General features: G+C 63.4%; 4 protein-coding genes and 1 long non-coding RNA gene across 9 annotated transcripts; 2 read left to right on the forward strand and 3 right to left on the reverse strand.

Annotated features, from left to right (window-relative positions):
• Positions 1-16: 16 nt before the first annotated feature.
• Positions 17-5,803, forward strand: LOC127038122 (zinc finger protein 48-like). Of its 2 annotated transcripts, none has more exons than XM_050930552.1 (4): positions 17-334; positions 2,951-3,047; positions 3,902-4,000; positions 4,317-5,803. In XM_050930552.1, exons 1-4 carry the CDS (start codon positions 32-34, stop codon positions 4,892-4,894), a joined length of 1,077 nt encoding a protein of 358 aa, XP_050786509.1. In that variant the 5' UTR covers positions 17-31; the 3' UTR covers positions 4,895-5,803. The 2 variants fall into 2 exon arrangements, with proteins under 2 accessions (XP_050786509.1, XP_050786510.1); XM_050930553.1 differs by having other exon boundaries at positions 239-334; positions 2,947-3,047.
• On the reverse strand, positions 886-2,489 carry LOC127038132 (uncharacterized). 2 transcript variants are annotated; one of them, XR_007770587.1, is made up of 3 exons: positions 2,387-2,489; positions 1,687-1,788; positions 886-981 (listed from the first exon to the last, which is right to left on the reverse strand). It is a non-coding gene; the product is annotated as an uncharacterized LOC127038132 (long non-coding RNA). The 2 variants fall into 2 exon arrangements; XR_007770588.1 differs by having other exon boundaries at positions 886-1,083.
• A 2,126-nt stretch (positions 5,804-7,929) lies between the features above and the next one.
• On the reverse strand, positions 7,930-11,414 carry ZNF576 (zinc finger protein 576). 2 transcript variants are annotated; one of them, XM_050930556.1, is made up of 3 exons: positions 10,923-11,414; positions 9,824-10,041; positions 7,930-9,512 (listed from the first exon to the last, which is right to left on the reverse strand). In XM_050930556.1, exons 1-3 carry the CDS (start codon positions 11,192-11,194, stop codon positions 8,995-8,997), a joined length of 1,008 nt encoding a protein of 335 aa, XP_050786513.1. In that variant the 5' UTR covers positions 11,195-11,414; the 3' UTR covers positions 7,930-8,994. The 2 variants fall into 2 exon arrangements, with proteins under 2 accessions (XP_050786513.1, XP_050786514.1); XM_050930557.1 differs by lacking the exon at positions 10,923-11,414 and adding an exon at positions 10,762-10,909.
• Positions 11,415-12,242: 828 nt separating this feature from the next.
• On the reverse strand, positions 12,243-15,699 carry LOC127038118 (interferon-inducible GTPase 5-like). Of its 2 annotated transcripts, XR_007770586.1 has the most exons (4): positions 15,611-15,699; positions 14,394-15,096; positions 12,627-13,829; positions 12,243-12,562 (listed from the first exon to the last, which is right to left on the reverse strand). XR_007770586.1 is itself a non-coding variant. In XM_050930545.1 (3 exons), exons 2-3 carry the CDS (start codon positions 15,086-15,088, stop codon positions 12,680-12,682), a joined length of 1,845 nt encoding a protein of 614 aa, XP_050786502.1. In that variant the 5' UTR covers positions 15,089-15,096; positions 15,611-15,699; the 3' UTR covers positions 12,243-12,679. The 2 variants fall into 2 exon arrangements, 1 of the variants encoding a protein (XP_050786502.1); XM_050930545.1 differs by having other exon boundaries at positions 12,243-13,829.
• Positions 15,670-19,835, forward strand: LOC127038120 (interferon-inducible GTPase 5-like). Its single transcript, XM_050930549.1, has 3 exons — positions 15,670-15,745; positions 16,714-17,343; positions 17,886-19,835. Exons 2-3 carry the CDS (start codon positions 16,721-16,723, stop codon positions 19,087-19,089), a joined length of 1,827 nt encoding a protein of 608 aa, XP_050786506.1. The 5' UTR covers positions 15,670-15,745; positions 16,714-16,720; the 3' UTR covers positions 19,090-19,835.
• The last annotated feature ends 1,501 nt before the right edge of the window (positions 19,836-21,336 follow it).

Here is a 21,336-nt window from a genome sequence, read left to right on the forward strand (position 1 = left end):
GCAACAGCAAAAATGGCATACTCCGCCGCACATGCGCAGAACCCTCCATCGGAGAACAAGTCGCCCCAGCTTCACCGCCTCCACTCGGCGCAGGCGCATCGACTCAGGAGAGGCTTCGCGTGAGCAAAGCTGCGACGTTCGCGTCCCCTCATCACAGCGCATGCGCAATACCTTGCGACCAGGACGCAGACGTCAATGGGCGGCCCGCGCATGCGCAAAGACCCACGTCGGAGGCGCTGCCGGGGCCACGCCCCCCGCCTCGCTCTCACTGAGCCTGCGCAACTCGGTCCTGCCGCGGCGGCCAGACGGGACCGGGTCAGGCCCGGAGGAGCCGGTGAGCGGCGCGGTGCATGGCGGGATAGGGCGGGTCTTCCCTCCCCCCCGGGACATAGCGCCCCGGTGCATTGTGGGGTCTGGCCCCTCGACCCCCCCCGGTCCATACCGCCCCAGCCCGGTGCATTGTGGGATGGAACCCCCTCCCCCTGGTCCATACCGCCCCAGCCCGGTGCATTGTGGGATGGAACCCCCTCCCCCTGGTCCATACCGCCCCAGCCCGGTGCATTGTGGGATGGAACCCCCTCCCCCTGGTCCATATCGCCCCAGCCCGGTGCATTGTGGGATGGGACTCCCGCCCCTTGGTCCATATCGCCCCAGCCCGGTGCATTGTGGGATGGGACTCCCGCCCCCTGGTCCATACCGTCCCAGCCCGGTGCATTGTGGGATGGGACTCCCGCCCCCTGGTCCATACCGTCCCAGCCCGGTGCATTGTGGGATGGAACCCCCTCCCCCGGTCCATATCGCCCCAGCCCGGTGCATTGTGGGATGGAACCCCCTCCCCCGGTCCATATCGCCCCAGCCCGGTGCATTGTGGGATGGAACCTCCTCCTGGGCCATATCGCCCCAGCCCGGTGCATTGTGGGATGGAACCCCCTCCCCCTGGTCCATATCGCCCCAGCCCGGTGCATTGTGGGATGGGACTCCCTCCCCCTGGGCCATATCGCCCCAGCCCGGTGCATTGTGGGATGGAACCCCCTCCCCCTGGGCCATATCGCCCCAGCCCGGTGCATTGTGGGATGGAACCCCCTCCCCCTGGGCCATATCGCCCCAGCCCGGTGCATTGTGGGATGGAACCCCCTGCCCCTGGGCTATATTGCCCCAGCGCGGTGCATTGTGGGATGGGACCCCTCCTGGGCCATATCGCCCCAGCCCGGTGCATTGTGGGATGGGACTCCCTCCCCCTGGGCCATATCGCCCCAGCCCGGTGCATTGTGGGATGGAACCCCCTCCCCCTGGGCCATATCGCCCCAGCCCGGTGCATTGTGGGATGGAACCCCCTCCCCCTGGGCTATATTGCCCCAGCGCGGTGCATTGTGGGATGGGACTCCCGCCCCTTGGTCCATATCGCCCCAGCCCGGTGCATTGTGGGATGGGACTCCCGCCCCTTGGTCCATATCGCCACAGCCCGGTGCATTGTGGGATGGGACTCCCGCCCCCTGGTCCATACCGCCCCAGCCCGGTGCATTGTGGGATGGGACTCCCGCCCCCTGGTCCATACCGTCCCAGCCCGGTGCATTGTGGGATGGAACCCCCTCCCCCGGTCCATATCGCCCCAGCCCGGTGCATTGTGGGATGGAACCCCCTCCCCCGGTCCATATTGCCCCAGCCCGGTGCATTGTGGGATGGAACCTCCTCCTGGGCCATATCGCCCCAGCCTGGTGCATTGTGGGATGGAACCCCCTCCCCCTGGTCCATATCGCCCCAGCCCGGTGCATTGTGGGATGGGACTCCCTCCCCCTGGGCCATATCGCCCCAGCCCGGTGCATTGTGGGATGGAACCCCCTCCCCCTGGTCCATATCGCCCCAGCCCGGTGCATTGTGGGATGGAACCCCCTCCCCCTGGGCCATATCGCCCCAGCCCGGTGCATTGTGGGATGGAACCCCCTGCCCCTGGGCTATATTGCCCCAGCGCGGTGCATTGTGGGATGGGACCCCTCCTGGGCCATATCGCCCCAGCCCGGTGCATTGTGGGATGGGACTCCCTCCCCCTGGGCCATATCGCCCCAGCCCGGTGCATTGTGGGATGGAACCCCCTCCCCCTGGGCCATATCGCCCCAGCCCGGTGCATTGTGGGATGGAACCCCCTCCCCCTGGGCCATATCGCCCCAGCCCGGTGCATTGTGGGATGGGACCCCTCCTGGGCCATATCGCCCCAGCCCGGTGCATTGTGGGATGGAACCTCCTCCTGGGCCATATGGCCCAAGCCCGGTGCATTGTGGGATGGAACCTCCTCCCCCTGGTCCATATGGCCCCAGCCCGGTGCATTGTGGGATGGGACCCCCTCCCCCTGGGCCATATCGCCCCAGCCCGGTGCATTGTGGGATGGAACCTCCTCCTGGGCCATATCGCCCCAGCCCGGTGCATTGTGGGATGGAACCCCCTCCCCCTGGTCCATATTGCCCCAGCTTGGTGCATTGTGGGATGGAACCTCCTCACCCTGGGCCATATTGCCCCAGCCCGGTGCACTGTGGGATGGGACCCCCTCGTGGGCCATATCGCCCCAGCCCGGAGCATTGTGGGATGGGACCCTCCTCCCCCTGGTCCATATAGCCCCAGCCCAATGCATTGTGGGATGGGACCCTCCTCCCCCTGGTCCATATAGCCCCAGCCCGGTGCATTGTGGGATGGGACCCTCCTGCTCCTGGTCCATATAGCCTCAGCCAGGTGCATTGTGGGATGGAACCCTCTCCCCTTGGTCCATATAGCCCCAGCCCACTGTTGGAGTGTCCCCTGCCCCTTGGTCCATATAGCTCCAGGGCAAGGTAGGTTTGGAGCCTCAGATTTCTCCTGATCTGTATAACCCTGGTGCATTGTGGGATTGTGGCATATTCGGGGGGTCGGCTCCCCTGTGACAGAGCAAGGATTCCATGAGCGAGGCTCTCGCCCCAGCCAGGCTGATCGCCGAGGGATGATGTCTGAAACACACAAGCACACAGATGTGGGGGGGAGCGAGGATGTGATCTTCGAGGAGGAGGATGGGACCTCAACCGGTGAGGGCAGGGCAAGGTGGTGGCTGGTGGGGTGGCTTGGTGGGGGGAGGGGCATTGCAGGGGCTGGGATTCCCCCTCCCACTCCCCCTCTTCTTGGTCTTTATGACATCAGGCCAGTGCATTATGGGATTAGAATTTCTCCTTGCTCTGGTCTATAAAACACTAGGCCTAGTGCATTATGGGCTTGGAATTCCCCATCCCCTGGTCAATGCTAGTCTCAAAGCATGATAGGCCTGGAATTCCTCCTTCGCATGATCCTGAGCTGCTGGGAGGTGGTGGCACAGATACTAAACAGGGTCAGGCCTGGTCACGACTGGAATGGGAAATCTGCCGTTAAACCCAGGGCGATGCTGGATATGTCGGTGTGTGTGTGTGTTGGGCTTCAGTCCTTTGTTTTTGGTCCTAAATTACTGTGCTGTGTGGTGGTTGAACACCCACCGTGTCCCACCCCAGAAGGGCCACATCTCAGCGCTAGGAGAACACAGTGCACTTTAATAGGCGTTGGTCTCCACCCCTTTCCCCAGCTCTCTTTTGATTGGTCCCTATGTTGAAAGGCGGGGATCCCAGGGTTTGCTTGGTGTGTGTAGCTCTCTGGTGCCCATTAACAGTTTGTGCTCCCTGAGTAGCTGCCTGAGGCCATGGGGAGAAGGGGGATTAGCTGCATCCTACCTGCGCATACTTTCATGTGTGCCAGAACAAGGGGCACTGGAGAAAACTTCTGTAGCTCAGGAACTGAGGGGCACCGGCAGAGCTGTGGGGAGCCCAGGGCTGTGGGTTGGAGTTATAGGGCACCCCCAGTGGGTTGGGTGGGTGGGAGGGAAAAGGCAGCCTCTCACCTGCAGTGGATGTTGCAGGCGTCTCCACGGTGCAGGAGGAAGAGGATGAATCAGAAGCAACCTCAGTGTCATCTGGAGAGAGCCGGCCATCCACGCCCTCTGCCAACGGGTACCCAGGTAGGTGGGCGGCTCTGCCTAGGGCTGGTCATCTCACTCTGTGGAGCTGGGAGTCAGTCAGGTCTCCTGGGTTCTCTGTGCGGGGAGTGGGGTCTGGTGGTTGGAGCAAGTGGAGATGGGAGCCGGGACTCCTGGGTTCTCCTCTGACAGAGATTCAGCATAGTGCTACTAGCCAGACTCCTGGCCATGCAGGTCAGCCCCTTCCCTGTGGTTGGGGGTTGCTGGAGTGTGTGTGTGTTCTCAGGCTGCCCGAAGACTGTGGCCTTTGTGGGTCAGGGACAGTTTGCTGACACCCCCCAACCCCATCTCTCTCTAGGTCCCAGGAGCAAGGAGCTGAGGTCGGCAGTATCGGAGCCCCAGCAGGAGGTGGCGGCAGAGGAGGGGGATGCCGGCCAGGGGCGCTTGGGCTCCCCGCAGGCCCCCAGTCCTGAGTGGCATGAATGCCCTGAGTGTGGGCGCGGCTTTGGCACCTCGCGGGCCCTAAAGGTGCATCGCAGCTACCACGTGGGCCGAAAGCGGCCGCACACCTCCTCCTCCAAGCCGCCGCCGTCCCGGCCGGCCCCACCCTCTGCTGGGGACCCAGAGGGCCGCGATGCCAGGCCTGTGCCCCCCTCACCCCGAGCTGGAGCCTTCCACTACATCTGCGCTGAATGTGGCCTGGGCTTCGCCTCGCCTGCCTCCCTGGAGGCTCACCGCTGTGAACATGGCTGGCGCCGCAGCCCCCCGGCCCCGCCCCGCAACAAGGGGCCCCCTGCCCCGCCCCGCGAGGCCAATGGTGCCCGGGATGCCGAGGGAGCAGACGGACCTTACCACTGTACCGAGTGCCCGGGCGAGTTCGGCTTGGTAGCGGATCTGCATGAGCACTACATGCTGCATGCCCGAGGGGAGCTGTAGCCCCCTACCTTGCTGTGGTGCTGGGGGGTGGGGAAAGTGGGAGTGAGATGGATGGTGACAGTGGTGTGATGTGTGGGTTGGACGGCGGTGGCAGTGGGTTCCACAGGCTGGGGGTTGGTGTGTGCGGTGGGATTTGTGGGTTGGATGGTGGCTGGCTGGGGATCTGTGGGAGGATATGAGGGAGCCAGAATGGTGGGTGCGGTGGGATCCACAGATGAGGACTGGTGGTTCAGTAGGAGAGAGGAGGGTGGATGCAGTGGGATCCATGGGTTGGGTGATGTTCGCAGTGGTTTCTGCAGGCTGGGGGTTGGTGGCAGTGATGGGATCTGGAGTCCTGAGCTCCTGAGACAGAAATGGAGGCCGGGGACCCCCCACTTCCTTTATTCTAGTTGATTTGTAGATTCAAGTGACTCTGGCGAGGGCCCCAGACAGCCTGGCCCTATCTTTGCCTCCCCGCAGAGCAGGGCCTCCCAACCTGCCCCCCAGACCTCAGAGAGGGGAGCCCCATTGGGGGCTCAGACCTGGCAAACTCCACTCACCCTTGGGGCAGCAAAATTGTGGAGCTGGAGGGGCCCAGCCCCCTCCTTCCCCACTGCCGCCCTCGAGGATGGGGAGAAGGCCCCATCACTCATTTCCTGCCCCTCTGCCCCACGCAGATTAGGCTGGCAGCCACCAAACTGCCCCTTCCACTAGCCCGGGGTGTGTTTGGAACCCAGCGCCCCCCCCCCCACCCCCAGGGTTTCAGGTGGGGCAGATCCCGCCCATCCTGTCTATTCCGCCTTGGAGGTAGCAGGTTGTGGGCGGGCCAGCCAGCAGCAGAACGATGAATATTAACAAGCTCATTGAAGTAGCGGGGGGTGGGGTGGGGTGGGGAGGGGACCTTGTTTAATAATAAAAGTGATTCTGTAACTCTGCTGTACTCTGTCCCTGCGCCGGTGTCTGCGGGTCTGGGTGGGTGGCGAAGTTGCGGGGACACCTGGCATCAGGGGCAGGAGCTTGGTTGCGGGCGGACTGGCTCCCAGGATGATCGGGGTAAGGAGCTGGCCTGGGCTGTGATATCGTCACGCGTCACCCTGCTGATGGGTGACATCACCATGCAGTTGGGTGACGGCGGTGGGGATGCTGCGCGTGGCCGTCCCCCTGCCCAGCTGGGCGTCAGGTGGGTGACGACACCATGCGGCGGTGATGCCATGCCTGCGGCAGCGGCAGCATCACGTGTTGCTTTTTCCGCGGGGGGGGGGGGGCGCCGGGGCCCTTCCCAGCACGTGGCCTGGTGTCCGCGAAGGATGTTAACAGCTGTAGCCTCTGGCTTCGCTGAGAACTACAACTCCCAGCATGCATCTGGCTGGGGCCTTGTTCTATGGTGAGAACTACACCTCCCACCTTACCTAGCATTTGCTCCGCTGCAAGAACTTCAACTCCCAGAATGCATTTGGTTCGGTCATTTCGCCACTGAGAAGTACAGCGCCCAGCATGCATGTGGCCGGGGCTTTGTGTCTGAGAACGAGAGCTGGGGGTGGGGGTAGGTGTCAGCCCCTGGGGCGGGGGGAAATACCTGCACCAGGGGCTCCTGCAGCACCAGCTCGAGGTGCAAGACAGAGGGGCCGGAGAACAGGGCAGGGGACCTTTCCCCATCTGGGACCCCATAGGCTGTGTGTCCAATTCATCTCTCCCCTCCCCAATCCCTGGACTCCAGCCAGGTCCCCCCGGATGAGCCCCTGACCCAGGATCTGACCTGGGAGACAGCGGCTAGGGGTGGTCCTGGGTAAACTGCTTTATGGGGGGCGGCTGGCTGGGACTGTGGGGTAAGATGTGGGGCCAAGGCCACACATCTGGGGCAGAGCATCCAGCGACTGAGCCACCCGCTGCTGGCCCCTCATGGCTTGTCACTGTTTTGGTGGCTGCCTGCCCCATGGTGAAGGTGCCCTCTGGGCTGCCCTGTGCCCCAGAAGGGAGGAGGAGGGACCGAGGGGGCTGGGGCTGGGGCCTAGGGCTTGTCGCTCTGTGGGGCTCAGTCAGGGCCTGGGTCCTACAGGAAGCCCATGGTCCTATATAGCACTTCAGGGCCAAGGCCCCCTTGTGCTATGGACCCAGTGCAAGGGCAGGGACTGTGGGTGCAGAAGCAGGACCGGGTGCAGTGACCAAGCCATGAAACCCTCCCTCATGGTTATGCAGGGGCCCAGAGCCCGTCCGCACATGGTCTGGGAGCACGAGCCCTGGGGCTGCAGCTCCAGAGGGATGTGGGGTGGGAGTAGCTGGAGTCACAGCCCAGAGGTCCCCAGATTGTGGGGTGTCAGTTTCAGCCCCATGGGCTGTGCAGAGCAGCAGAGGCAATGAGACCAAACCTGGGATCGATACAAAGTCAAGAACGGAAAACAGCCCCAAGATTTTTTTCTTTGGGGGTAGAAGGTGGGTGAACTGGAGGGGCACTGGCTGAGCTGGTGGGGCAGGGCTGGGCTGGGCTGGGCTGGCAGCAGAATGTGGGTTGGGACTGAGGGGCACCCACAGGGGGTGGGGGGCAAGGCTGGGCCTGATGGAACATTTTGATTAGCTGCAGTTGAGATGGCAGTGGGGGTGTGTGTGCGTGTGGGGGGGGAGAAGCAGTTTGCAACAGGAAGTGAAGCTGGGTCCTAGACCACCCCCCATCCCTCAGCAGCTGAGGCCATTGTCCCAGCACCACTAGTCAGCTGAGTGGGGTCCTGGTGCTCTGGCCTGTGTCACCACAACCCCCCTGTGGGGCAGAGCTCACAGCTGAGAACTAGAGGCCTCAAGTTCTCGCTGCATCCCAGCCCCCAACCCTGCAGTCAGTGCCCCCTAGAGGGGAAGGGGAAAGGCCCCTGGCCCATTCCCCTTCCTCTGATTTTGAAATCAGGCTTTGCAGGTCCCACACATCCCTGGCAGCTGAACGCAGAGCCTTTCCAATTCCCCCCAGCCCTGGGGCAACGTGCCCATGGCTCCTTGTAGCCCTCCCCTGCCCAGTGGCCAGCCCTGCCTGGCTCCAGCCCACCCCAGGAGACAGACACCCCATCCTGTGCTCAGCTTCCAACTCTTTATTGTTTCCATATGAAAAATAGGACTGACTCCTCACCCCAGTGTCCTGGCACGGCCCCGCTGCCGGCTATGGGAGCCCAGCTCTCCTCATCATCCCACATCTCCCCCATTCCACTCCAAACTGCCCCCGAAAGCTCCTCCCCATGGCTGCCCAGCTCCGCCCTGAAGCACTGAAGACAACCCCCGCCCTGGGATCGGGTCTGTGACCCCTGCAGCACTGGGCAGTTATACCCCAGCTCACGGTGGCTCAGTGCCACACTGCAGGGGCAGACTGGTACAACAGCCCTTCGTACTGGAGTAAGTGCCTCCGTGCTAGGCGCTGCACTGGGATAACTAGCAGGGTAAAAGTCACCCCCGCGCTAACACGGCTTTACTGGATCCAGCTATGCTCGGGGGAAGTCAGAGATCACACCACGCTGCAGGGTAACAGCCCAGAGACTGGACACACGGGCGCTGGAAAGCTCCCCCCTGCCCCAAACAAAGAAAGAGGATGTGTTCGGGTTAGGTCCTCTCCCGCCAGGACTCCAGTGTGGGGCACTGCAGCCTCCACCCGGACTAGGGGGTGACAGCCGGTGCCGTGGAACGCTCGGTGCTTGGCTGCAGGGGAGGCATGAGGCGTTTATGGGAGGAAGAGCAGGGTGGGGAGAGAGATGCTGTAGGGTGCCTAACGGACACAGGGGGATGGGGGGGAGGTTTCAGCTGGCAGCCCCCTGAGCCAGCCAGCCCTCCCGCCTTGGGACCAGATAGGAGCCCGTGCTCCCTAGAGGGGACAGGCCCCATGCCCCATTCCCCAACCCCCTGAGCCAGCCAGCCCTCCTGCCCTGGGACTGGATGGGAGCTGGCACCCTCTAGTCCCATCAATGTCCTTCCAGTCCCATTCTAGCTCGACTTCCTGCCAGGTGGCGCCTGCTGTCCCAGTGCCTGGAGCCGATGGGAGAGGGCTCGGTGGCAGAAGAGGGGGGCATTCTGCTGCAGTCCCAGCTCTCCCCACGGGGGCTGGAGGGGCGCTAGAGCTCCAGGGGCAGCGCCAGAGCCCCCAGGCCGGGGCGCTAGAGCTCGCCGCGGGCGTGCCGGATGTAGTGTTCGTGCAGGCCGGCCTCCTGGGCGAAGCTCTCACCGCACTCAGTGCAGGAGTAGGGGCGGGAGGGCAGCAGCTCCAGGGGGCGCTGGTGGGAGGCCTGGTGGCGGCGCAGGTTGGAGAGCTGGCGGAAGCTCTTGCCGCAGTCGGGGCACTGGTGGGGCAGGCTGCGGCCGGCGGCGTGACCCAGCCGGTGGCGCTGGTAGTTGGCCAGCTGGCCGAAGCGGCGGCCGCAGTCGGGGCACTCGAAGGCGGGGCGCAGGCAGTCGGGGCAGTCGGGGGGCGGGGCAGGGGCATGCCCACGCTGGTGGCAGATGAGGGCGCGGGAGCTCTCGAAGGGCTTGCTGCAGATGAAGCAGACGAAGAGGGCGTCGCGCAGATTCTCCTGCACAAAGTCCTCGGGGTGCTCCCGCTTCATGTGCCGCTCCTTGAACTTCTCGTCCGGGAAGGTGATCAGGCAGTGGAAGCACTGGTTGGAACCCAGGCGATCTGGGGGAAAAGGGCGGGAGGGAAAGCTCAAGGCTCCAGCCGGGGCTTATCCCCACCCCCAACTCCCTGCCCAGCCTGGGCTCCCCACACTGCCGGGGGGGGATCCCTAACTCCTGAGCTGCATACCGCGGGGGTGGGGAGGGGGACCGGGGCTGCCCTCCACGAACGAAGGGCTGGGAGTCCTGGCACTGGGGGGATCTGGAAGCCAGGGTGCAGTTCCCCAAGGGAAGGGCTGGGAGCCCCAGTGCTGTGGCATTTAAAGCCCTAGAGAACAGATACAGCGAACAGCCATGTCCACCCCGGGTACTTACAGACGGGGCTGTTGCTGGAAGAGGCCTTAACCTTCCCCTCGGGGCTGGGCCGGGCGGGTTCATCCTCAATGCAGATGGGCTCTGGGTCAGAGCTGGGGCACCGTGCCCGGGCCGGTGCAGCCTCCTGCTTGGCAGGGAGCGCAGGCCGCACTGGGATCTCCTGCGGGAGCGGCTCAGCCAAGGGATGCTTCTCTGCTGTGACTTCAGACATCTTGTTTCTGCCAGGCGAGGGGTGAGTTGTGTCAGAGCACAGCCCCATGGGCCCAGCTAGCCCCATATCCTGCCCCCCTCCAGCTCAGACCCACAGGCCCATCTAGGTGCCTATCCAGCCCCCTCCCTGCTGCCCCAGATCAGCCATGGTTTCTTCCACTCTAGGTTTCTTTGCCCCTCACCATGAAGCACCTCAGCTTCCCATAGGGCCGCTCATGCAGTGTCTCGGCCCCTCACTCCACCCGCCCCATTTCCTCCCATCGCTCCCGCAAAGGAGCCCCCTCTTGTCCAACCCTCTCTCCATGCAGCCACCAGCTGTCCCCCCCATGCAGGCTCCCCCACTCCTCTCATATCCCAAAAGCTCCCCATATAAAGCCACTACTGCCTGTGGACTCCTCCCCCCCCAGGCCCACCCTCCCCATAGAGGCCCCCCAACTTCTTTTCCCCCCCCTACAGATCCTTCTCCCCCCCTCCCATGGAGTGTTCTCTCTCTAAATCCTTCCTCTCTCATGGAGCCCTTCGCCACCTTCAGATAGCTCTCCCAACCCCTCCCCCCACAACAGAAAGCGACCTCTCCCCATGGCCCCTTTCCCCCTCCCCTCACAAAGCCAGACCCCCATGGACCCCTCCCCCCACAGATCCCCTCAGCCACCCTTCCCCCCAGGGACCCCTCCCAGCCACCCGCATGGAGACCCCCCCCAGGGACCCCTCCCCTCCCCTCCCCTCACCTCTCCCTCTCCCTCTCTCTCTCCTCCCTCGCCCGCTTCGCCTTCCTGTTTCCGATGCCCACCCAGCCAGGACCCCTCCCTGTATCCGGTGGGGCTGCCCCTGGCCGCGCCTGACCTAAACTACCGGGCCCCAGGCCTGCTCCCTTCCCTCCCCCTCTTACCCCCATCTGGGCTCCCTCCCCCAGCCCCGCCCCCGGAGAGGAGTAGTTTTAATCAGGCATCCATCAAGGCAGCCAAAAGACGGGAGGACGCGGGGTCCTTCTGTTCCCAGCGTCGCGCTACTGCGGCAAGCGCATGCGCGTTGGGAAAGGCGCGTGGCGAAGTTGACTGTGCATGCGCGACATACGTCGTGTAGCTCCGCGTCTGACAGTGCGCATGCGTATAGATTCTGCTCAATGCGTCGCGGCGAGCCTACGACGAATGGTCTGCGCATGCGTAATACTTGGGCGGGGCGGCTGCTAGAATGATGCGCATGCGCAGACTGCGGGGGCGCTTCCCCTATGAGGGGGGTGACAATTCAGAGGGGGAAGCAAGTTGCGGGCAACTGCGGGAGGCCACCCACCATGATATCCCAGGGTGCACCGGGGCAGGGAGAGGCCTCATTCCCAGCGAGCACAGCGGCATCCACTGCCCCAAATCCCCATGATGCACTAGGGCGTGGAGAGCTCCACATTCCCAGCATGCACTGGGGTCTGCAGAGCCCTAAGTTCCCAGCATGCACTGGGGCATGGAGATTCCCCCAACTTCCCAGGGATGAGTGGGGTGTCCAGCACCTGAAATCCCCATGATGCACTAGGGCGTGGAGAGCTCCACATTCCCAGCATGCACTGGGGTCTGGAGAGCCCTAAGTTCCGAGAATGCACTGGGGCATGGAGATCCCCCAACTTCCCAGGGATGAGTGGGGTGTCCAGCACCTGAAATCCCCATGATGCACCGCGGCATGGAGAGCTCCACATTTCCAGCATGCACCGGGGTCTGGAGAGTCCTAAGTTCCCAGAATGCACTGGGGCATGGAGATTCCCCCAATTTCCCAGGGATGAGTGGGGTGTCCAGCACCTGAAATCCCCATGATGCACTAGGGCGTGGAGAGCTCCACATTCCCAGCATGCACTGGGGTCTGGAGAGCCCTAAGTTCCCAGAATGCACTGGGGCATGGAGAGTCCCCCAACTTCCCAGGGATGAGTGGGGTGTCCAGCACCTGAAATTCCCATAATGCACCAAGGCGTGGAGAGCCCCATATTCCCAGCATGCTCTGGGACATTCAGAGCTCCAACTCCCAAGAATGCTCTGGGGTGTTCAGAGCCTCAAATCCCAGGGGCAATGGGGTATCCAGGGCCATGCTGCAGGGTGGAGGTCAGCAAGGGTGCCCCCTTTCCTTTCCCAGGCAGGGCTGGCCCCCCGGGGAGGCTCTGCGCTGCCTGCTGTGCCCCAGCCAGCAGCTGCGCTTTCATCGTCAGAATTTTCCATCAACACAGTTGATGTTCGGGTCTCTGTTTTATTTCTGATTGAAGGAAAACAGACAAAAAAGAACTAATACAAAGTCTGTGCTGCGGAGGGCCCAGTGTGAGTGACTCTGGCTATAACATCAGCCTCCTGGAGCTCAGTAGGTCACCCCCTAGACGGGCAGGTCGCACCTTATTCTCACGAGTGCAGTACGAGGAAAGAGCCATGCAATGCCCTAGCTGTATAACCACACTCCTCTAATGCAGCAGCAACCCCTGTGCCACACAGCCTCCCTGGCTGTATCTCAGCGCTGGGGGAGGGATCCCTGTACAAACAGCCCCCGCACAGCAGCCCAGAGGCGGCTGAATCTCAGCGCTAGGGGAGGGATCCCTGTACAAACAGGCCTGTGCCCCATCCCAGAGGTGTCTGCATCTCAGTGCTGGGTGAGGACACCTTCTACAAACAGCCCCTCCCCCTACTCCTTGGCATAGGCTTGGCGCAGCATCCGCTCTGCGTCCTCCGTCATCTCTGCCAGGGCCTGCGTCAGCACCCTGTAGGTGGCCTCCAGGGAGATCTCGGGCTGCCCCTCGGCCCCGTGGCCCCAGTAGGGCACCAAGCTCCACATTCGGGAGGAGAAGGGCACTGGCTTCGTGATCTGCTTCAGCACCTGCTCCGGGTCTGGCTGCTTGACCCAGGGGCTCCGGATCTCGGCCTGGAGCAGCCCGGCCGGCTTCCCTGTGGCTTTGGCCACCTGGGCCAAGGACTTCTCGTCCAGGCCCAGCTGGATGGAGAAAGCTGAGACTGTGTCGACGAGGCTGGTGGCCACATCCGGGCCAGGTTTCGCTGCCCAGTACAGGCAGCTGTCCAGGGTCTTGCCCCAGACGTCCTTCATCAGCGCCCTGCTCTTCCTCCTCACCAGGCGGCCCAAGGCCACGGGGATGGCCTTCTCCAGGGCCTCCCTCTTCAAGGCTGGGGCGTCACTCTCCAGGGCCGCCTGGAGGGCTGGCAGGTCATAGGCCTCGCGGAGAAGGCTGGAGACGAGGAAGACACTTGGGGAGCTCACGCCGTCCTTCTGGAGGGCACCCACGCAGCTGCCCCGGATCTCCTCCATGGGGCCGGGCTCAGGGCTGGGCTGGGCGTCCACGTCCACCTTGGTTCTGACGAAGAAGAACCGCTTCCCGGCCGCGCTGATGGCCCGGGCGAGCCGGCTCTGGGCGTGGCGGTAGCGCTCCGTGGCCGTCAGCAGGAAGAAGTCATAACGGGACAGATCCAGCCGCCCCACGTCCTCCTCCGTCACCCCCACTCCTGGCAAGTCCCACAGATACAGGCCAGGCACGGTAGGGTGGGCGTAAGCCGTGGCTTTCTGGGTGGTGGCTGTCACCCCCGTGGGTGCTGCCTCTGGCTCCCCGCAGCCCACCCCCCTCAGAGCGTTCACCAGCGTCGACTTGCCTGAGCCGGCCTCCCCCAGAACCGCCACGTCCAGCCGGATCTGTGAGGGCTCCTCCAGTGCCGAGCGGATGATGGCAGGCACCTCTGCCAGCCCCGCCGTGGCACAGGCCTGGTGCAGCTCCTGGATCTTTCTCGGGCTCACGGCCCTTAGGTCCTCCAGCTCCCTGTTGTGGGCCCTGCACAGAGAGGACGGGATGGGGGGAATTGGAGCCCCTCTGCAGTGCTTTGGGTAGAGAGGAAGCTTGTACCTGGTGTTACTGGAACCCAAGACACTTGGGGTCTGGTCCCAGCTCAGCCACAGACTGCCTGTGAGTCACTGCCTCTCTCTGGGCCTCAGTTTCCCCACCTGTATAATGTGGGAGAAGGAGCTTTCTTTTGTCTATGCAGAATGGAAGCTCCACCCCTTAGACGATGTGAGGCAGGGACTGGGGCTTGGGCAGGGTCTATACAGCACCCCACAACGGAGCCCCTGATCTCAGGCGGGGTCTATGCAGCGCCCGGCACAATGCAGCACTTACTGTGATGGGGCCCCTCAATACCCAGTGTGGAAGGTTTACTGCAGTTTCTGTTAAAAAGCTGATTTTTCAAAGTGCTGTAAAATTTCCCCCACTCCCCTCCCAGAGCCAGAACCCAGGAGTCCTGGCTCCCACCCTCCCTGCTCTGACCTGCGAGATCCCACTCCCCTCCCAGAGCCAGGGAGAGAACCCAGGAGTCCAGGCTTCTAGCCCCGCCCCGCTCACCTCTTCAGCTGGATTATCTCCTCCTCCAGCTGGTCCTGGAACTGGTTGAACTGGTACCTGTCCGTCTCCAGGGCTGAGACCAGGAAAACCCTGTTGGTGTCCAGCCCGTTCTTGGCCAGCACCTCGGCCACCCCGTTCCGGGCCAGCGCCAGCGCCTCGGCCGAGCTGTAGCGGGCCCGGAACCGCCGCTTGGCTGTGTGCAAGTCCAGGTCCACCTTGGTGCGCACCACGTAGTAGGGCTTCCGCTTCTGCTGGAAGGCCTTGAGGAGCTGCAGGAGGGGATCTGCCGGGCTTCCCTCGGCCACCACCAGCACCAGGCAGCCGAACTTCCCCAGGTCCCCCAGCCGCTTCGTGTAGTCGCCCGGCTTCTCCGGCTCCTGGAAGCCCGGGAGATCCCACAGTGTCAGGTTGGGGAAGGTGGGGTGGGTGTAGCCGGCCGGCTGCCCCGGGGGCTCTGGCGCCTGCTGGAAGAAGGCCTGGGGGTCGTCCAGGCCGGGCTGTTCTCCCAGGAGGGCGTGGATCAGCGTGGTGACCCCAGCGCCCCGGCGGCCCACCACAGCCACATCGGCCTTCAGGGCGTTGACCGAGTCCACCAGGGCCTGGAGGCGGGTGGCGGCTGTGCCGGGGTCCTGGGCTTCGTAGCGGGTCCGCAGCTCCCGGAGGAAAGCGTCGTCCAAGCCCGCTGGGGCGGCCATGGCCACAGCTGCGAGGGGAAGAAAGCTGGAGTCAGGACCCCTGGGTTCTCTCCTCAGCTCTGGGAGGGGATTGGGGTCTAGTGGTTAGAGCAGGGGGGGCTGGGAGCCAGGACTCCTGGGTTCCCTTCTCAGCTCTGAGAGGGGAGTAGGGTCTAGTGGTTAGAGCAGGGGGGGCTGGGAGCCAGGACTCCTGGGTTCTCTCCCCAGCTCTGGAAGGGGAATAGGGGCTGGTGGGTTAGATCGGTGGGGCTGGGAGCCAGGACTCCTGGGTTCTCTCCTCAGCTCTGGGAGGGGATTGGGGTCTAGTGGTTACAGTGGGGGTGCTGGGAGCCAGGACTCCTGGGTTTTGGATGGGGGGGCCAGGACGCCTGGGTTCTCTGGGGGTGCTGGATTCTGTAGGGGGGGCAGGGAGCCAGGATGCCTGGGTTCTCGGAGGGGGATGGTGGTTGGGAAGGGGGGGCTGGGTTCTCTGGGGGAGCCAGGACGCCTGGGTTCTCGGGGGGGGGGCGGGGAGCTGCTTACCCGCAGTGGGTCCCTCCCGGCCGGTGGCTCCAGGCCGAGTGACAGCGGGGCCGGGAAACAGAAACCGAAGCGGCGGCTCCTCCCCGCGGGGGCCGGGCCGGATGGGGAGGAACCGGGAGAGACGCCGGCGGAGTCGTGAGTGCGGGAGGGAGCGTTCGTGTGACCCCCCCCCCGATCCGCCCTATGCACCCCCCGATCCATCCCGCTGCATCTGCTCTGTGCGCCCCTGCACCCCCCTCCCCTGCACCCCTCCATCCCGGTGCACCCCCTCTGTGCGCCCCTGCACCCCCGATCCATCCCGCTGCACCCCCACCGCCCCGTTCCCTACACCCCTCATCTTCCCCGTGCACCCCTGATCCATCCCGCTGCACCCCTGCACCCCCCGATCCATCCCGCTGCACCCCCACCTCCTCGTTCCCTGCACCCCTCATCTTCCCCCTGCCCCGTGCACCCCCGATCCATCCCGCTGCACCCCCTCTGTGCGCCCCGTGCACCCCCCGCCCCGTCTTCTGCACTCCCTGCACCTTCTCTGTGCGCCCCCTGCACCCCCCATCCTCCACCCGCCACGTGCACTCCCCGATCCGCCACCTGGGTCCCTCTGTCCCCCCATCCCCCTGGACCCCCCTCTGTCTGCCTTGTGCACCCCCTGATCTGTCCCCCTGCACCCCTTGTATCCTCACCGTGCACCCCCCGTTCCACCCCCTGCATTCCCTGATCCACCTCATGCACCCCCCTCTGTCTCCCTGCCCCGATCCATCCCTGTGCAGCCCCTGTACCCCCCTCTTTCTGCCCCATGAATCTCCAATCCATCCCCTGTAACCCCCTGTCTTCACCCTGTGCACCCCCAATCCATCCCCCTGCACTCTTTCTTTCTGTCCCCATGCACTCCCCCCCCCCGGTTTGTCCGCCCCTGTGCACACCTCTTCATCTTGTTCAAGATGGGGGCTGGGGTATTGGGGGGGGCTGGGAGCAGGGTGGGGTGGGGCAGAGTCAGGAAGGGGTGGGATGTCAGGGCTTGGGGTGGGCTCAGGGGGTGTCGGGGTAGGGGACAGACTCCCCTGAGCCACCCCCCCAGACAATCACGTCTCCTTCTGTCTCCTCAGCACCCAGATGAACGACACCCCAGGCCCCGAAATGCCCCCACAGCCCCCGCCGGATGCCTCGCCGGGCTCCCCGGACCGGGGCGATGTCTCGGTCGTGATCGTGGGGGTGCCGGGCTGTGGCAAGTCGGCCCTGCTCAACGCCGCGCGGGGCCTGGCGGAGGATGATGCCCGCGCGGCCCCGCTGGGGGCCCTGGCTAGCTCCGGGGGGCCTGTGCTGTACCCCGATCCGGCCCGGCCCAACCTGCTGCTCTGGGAGCTGGCCCTGACGGAGGGCGAGGGGCCGGCACGCTGGCTGGCCGAGGGGGACGTGGTGCTCCTGGCCACCGACGGGCTATTTGGTGCCAGCCACGCCCGCTTGGCCCAGGAGGCCCGCGGCGCCGGCAAGACGGTGCATTTCGCCCGCACCAAGGTCGACCTGGACCTGCACACCCTCCGGCGGCTCCTGGGCGAGCGCTACGACCGGACCCAGGCCCTCGACGCCCTCCGGGCCGCCTGCGTCCAGTCCCTGGCGGCCCATGGCCTCGGGGAGTCCCCGCCCGTCGTCTTCCTCATCTCCGGCCACGAGCCCCAGGAGCTGGACGGGCCCCTGCTGCGCCAGGCTCTGGTGGGAGATGTCAGGGTGTACGAGAGGTGCGGCTTGTTTATTGTAGGGTCTCTTGGGTGGGCTGCTGTTGTGGGGATGCTCGGGAGAGGGAGGGCTGGTTTGTTATTGTAGGGTCTCTCGGGGAGACGACGGTGGTTGTTGTGGGGGGAAGGGCCTCAGGTGGGGTGATACTGTAGGGTCTCTTTGGAGGGCTGCATGCGGTGCTTTGTTATTGTAGGGTCTCTTGGTGAGTTCTTTTTATAGGGTCTCAGGTAGTTTGTTATTTTAGGGTCTCCCAGAGCCCCCAACACCCAGCCAGTCCCCACCCCATGTCTCCCTCTCACCGGTGCCCCCTACTCCTCATCTCATGTCTCTCCTGCTCTGCCTCCCCTCCACTCCAGCCCCCCCGCCCCATACTCCCTGGTCCTTACTCTGTTCAGTCCCCACCTTCCAGTGCCCCCCAGCATTTCATGCCCCCTCTATCCCCCTCCCCAGTGCTCCCCTTTGTTGTATGCCCCTGGTGCCCCCCTGGTGCCCTCTGGCATCTCACGCCTCCATGCCCCCATTGTCTCTCCCCCTGTGCCCGCAGGGTGCTGCGCCCGGCGCTCTCTGGCTTTGAGCTCATCAGCGAGCGGGAGGTGGCTGAGATCCAGGAGGCCTACGAGCTGGGTGGCCTGGCGGAGGTGGTGACCCGGGTCCAGTGCAGCCTGGAGACCCTCTGGAACGCCCGGCTGGATGTGGCCATCACCGGGGAGTCGGGGGCTGGCAAGTCCACCTTCGTCAATGCCCTGCGAGGCCTGAGCGACGAGGACGAGGGGGCAGCCCAGACCGGCGTGACCGAGACCACGGCCCAGCCCACGGCCTACCCCTACTCCGGCTACCCCAATGTGACGCTGTGGGACCTGCCGGGCATCGGCACACCCAGCTTCCGGGCCGACCACTACCTCGAGGCCGTGGATTTCACTCGCTACGACTTCTTCATCATCCTGGCCTCGGAGCGGTTTAAGGATAACCACGTCCACCTGGCCCGGGCCATCGTGGAGCAAGGGAAACGCTTCTACTTCGTGCGTGCCAAGGTGGACAACGACCTGGAGGCCATGCGGAGGAGGAAGGACCCGCCCGAGGAAGAGGAGGTGCTGGAGAAGATCAGGAGGGACTGCCGGGAACGGCTGGGCCAGGCTGGGCTGGGCAACACCAAGGTCTTCCTGCTCAGCAGTTTTGAGATAGAGAAATACGACTTCCAGGCCTTCGAGGAGACCTTGGAGCGAGAGCTGCCGGCGCACAAGCGTCACGCCTTCCTCCTCTCCCTGCCCAACCTCTCGCGGGCCATCATCGAGAAGAAGCGGCAGCTGCTCCACCAGGAGGTCTGGAAGGTGGCCTTGGTCTCCAGCCTGGTGGCTGCCGTGCCCTTGCCGGGTTTGGCCTTCACCTGCGACGTCTCCATCCTGCTGAGGAAGCTGGCCGCCTACCGGCAGGATTTTGGGCTGGACGCGGCCTCCCTGGCCCGGCTGGCGGAGAGGGCCGGGAAGCCGCTGGAGGTGCTGCGGGCCGAGGTGCGCAGCGTGCTTGGGCGCAGCATCAACAAGGAGGTGGTGATCGGGCTGCTGGGGAAGGCCACCGGCGGGGGCTTGGTGGTGGTCAACCTCTTCTTCCACCGGATTCCCATCTACGGGGCACTGGCCTCCGGGGGCATCTCCTTCCACACTACCTACTCCATGCTCAGCCAGTGCCTGGAGGAGCTGGCGGCCGACTCCCAGCGGGTTCTCATCAAGGCCTTCGACAGCGAGGTCTGAGGGGGATTCCAGCCACGCGAGGGGATCCCCTCCCGCAGCGAAGACACAACGGCCGTGTTATTGTAGGGTCTCCCGGGCGAGTAGGGGCCGCGTGCATTGCTTGGTTATTGTAGGGTCTCCTGAAAGGGGCCTGCACTCCCTGTCCTCTGCCCCCCACCCCGTATTCCCATGGCTACCGTCTCAGCACAGCCACCCTTATAGCAACCCCCCTGCTGGGGCAATCGGCCATAGCTCCACTGCAGTCGATGGGGGCAGATCCCAAGCTGGCCCCGATGCCCCAGCGCGGCGCTCGGAGGTGCTGTGCTGCAGGGGGCAGGGTTGGGGGGCAATTCTCCTTGCAGTTCTCCCCCCACAGTCCCTGAAATACCCAAGGTTGCTAACACAGACCCTGTCCCACCCCTGCCCCATGGTGGCTCCGGCTCATACAGGGATCTTGGCGTGACGCAGGCCCACGGACGAGGCCTCTCTCAGTCCGTGGGTGGGTCTGAGCTGGCTTGTGGGGCTTGGGTCCAGCCCTGTTCCCTGGCTTTTGGAGGGGAGCACTGAAATGCAGGGAGGCCCGTTCTGCAGGGGGCCCCTGATAGTCCTCAAAAGGGGCAACATGTGTGTGTGTGTGGAGGGGCTGTCCTTCCACAGCTCTGCTAAGAATGCCCGTATGGGTTTGTACAGCACCTAGCGCTACTGTAACGCACCTAATAAATAGCAATCATGATGTACCACAGTCAGTGCTACCGTAATGCACCTAATACAGTGATTTTCAAACTTTTTTTCTGGCGACCCAGCTGAAGAAAACTGTTGATGCCTGCGACCCAACAGAGCTGGGGTGAGGGGTTTGGGGGGTGGGAGACGCTCAGGGCTGGGGCAGGGGGTTGGGGTGCAGATGTGAGGGCTGCAGGGTGTGAGCAGGAATGAGGTGCTTGGGGTGGGGAGGGGGTCAGGGCTCTGAGCTGGGGATGCAGGCTCTGGGGTGGGGCCAGGGATGCGGGGCTTGGGGTGCAGGAAGGGGTTTGTGGGGCGGGGCTCAGGGCTGGGGCAGGGAATTGGGGCACGGGTTTACCTCATGCGGCTCCTGGTCAGCAGCACAACTGGGATGCAGAGGCAGGCTGCCTACCTGTCCTGGCATCACGATCTGCGCTGCTTCTCGGAAGTGGCCAGCAGCAGGCCCTGCTGCCAGGCGGAGGGACACAAGCAGCTCTGCACGGCTCTCGCCTACAGGCAGCGCTCCCCTCCCGGCTTCCATTGGCCGGGAGTGTGGTGCTGACCAGAGCTGCCGCGGCCCAGTGCTAGGTCACGACCTGCAGTTTGAAAGCCACTGACCTAATAAATAGCGACTGTGATGTACCGCACCCAGCACTACCATAATGCACTTAATAAATAGCAATCGTGATGTACCGCACCCAGCACTACCATAATGCACTTAATAAATAGCAATCGTGATGTACCGCACCCAGCACTACCATAATGCACTTAATAAATAGCGACTGTGATGTACCGCACCCAGCACTACCATAATGCACTTAATAAATAGCAATCGTGATGTACCGCACCCAGCACTACCATAATGCACCTAATAAATAGCAATCGTGATGTACCGCACCCAGCACTACCATAATGCACCTAATAAATAGCAATCGTGATGTACCGCACCCAGCACTACCATAATGCACTTAATAAATAGCAATCGTGATGTACCGCACCCAGCACTACCATAATGCACTTAATAAATAGCAATCGTGATGTACCGCACCCAGCACTACCATAATGCACTTAATAAATAGCAATCGTGATGTACCGCACCCAGCACTACCATAATGCACCTAATAAATAGCAATCGTGATGTACCGCACCCAGCACTACCATAATGCACCTAATAAATAGCAATCATGATGTTCCGCACCCAGTGCTACCATAATGCACCTAATAGCAATCGTGATGTACCGCACCCAGTGCCACCATAATGCACCTAATAAATAGCAATTGTGATGTACCGCACCCAGCACTACCATAATGCACCTAATAGCAATCGTGATGTACCGCACCCAGTGCCACCATAATGCACCTAATAAATAGCAATCGTGATCTTCCGCACTTAGTGCTACTGTAATGCACCTAATAAATAGCAACTGTGATGTACTGCACCCAGCACTACCATAATGCACCTAATAAATAGCAATCGTGATGTACCGCACCCAGCACTACCATAATGCACCTAATAAATAGCAATCGTGATGTACCGCACCCAGCACT

The sequence above is a fragment of the Gopherus flavomarginatus genome, chromosome 20, assembly GCF_025201925.1.
Source record: "Gopherus flavomarginatus isolate rGopFla2 chromosome 20, rGopFla2.mat.asm, whole genome shotgun sequence".
In the NCBI taxonomy this organism is placed as follows: Eukaryota; Metazoa; Chordata; order Testudines; family Testudinidae; genus Gopherus; species Gopherus flavomarginatus.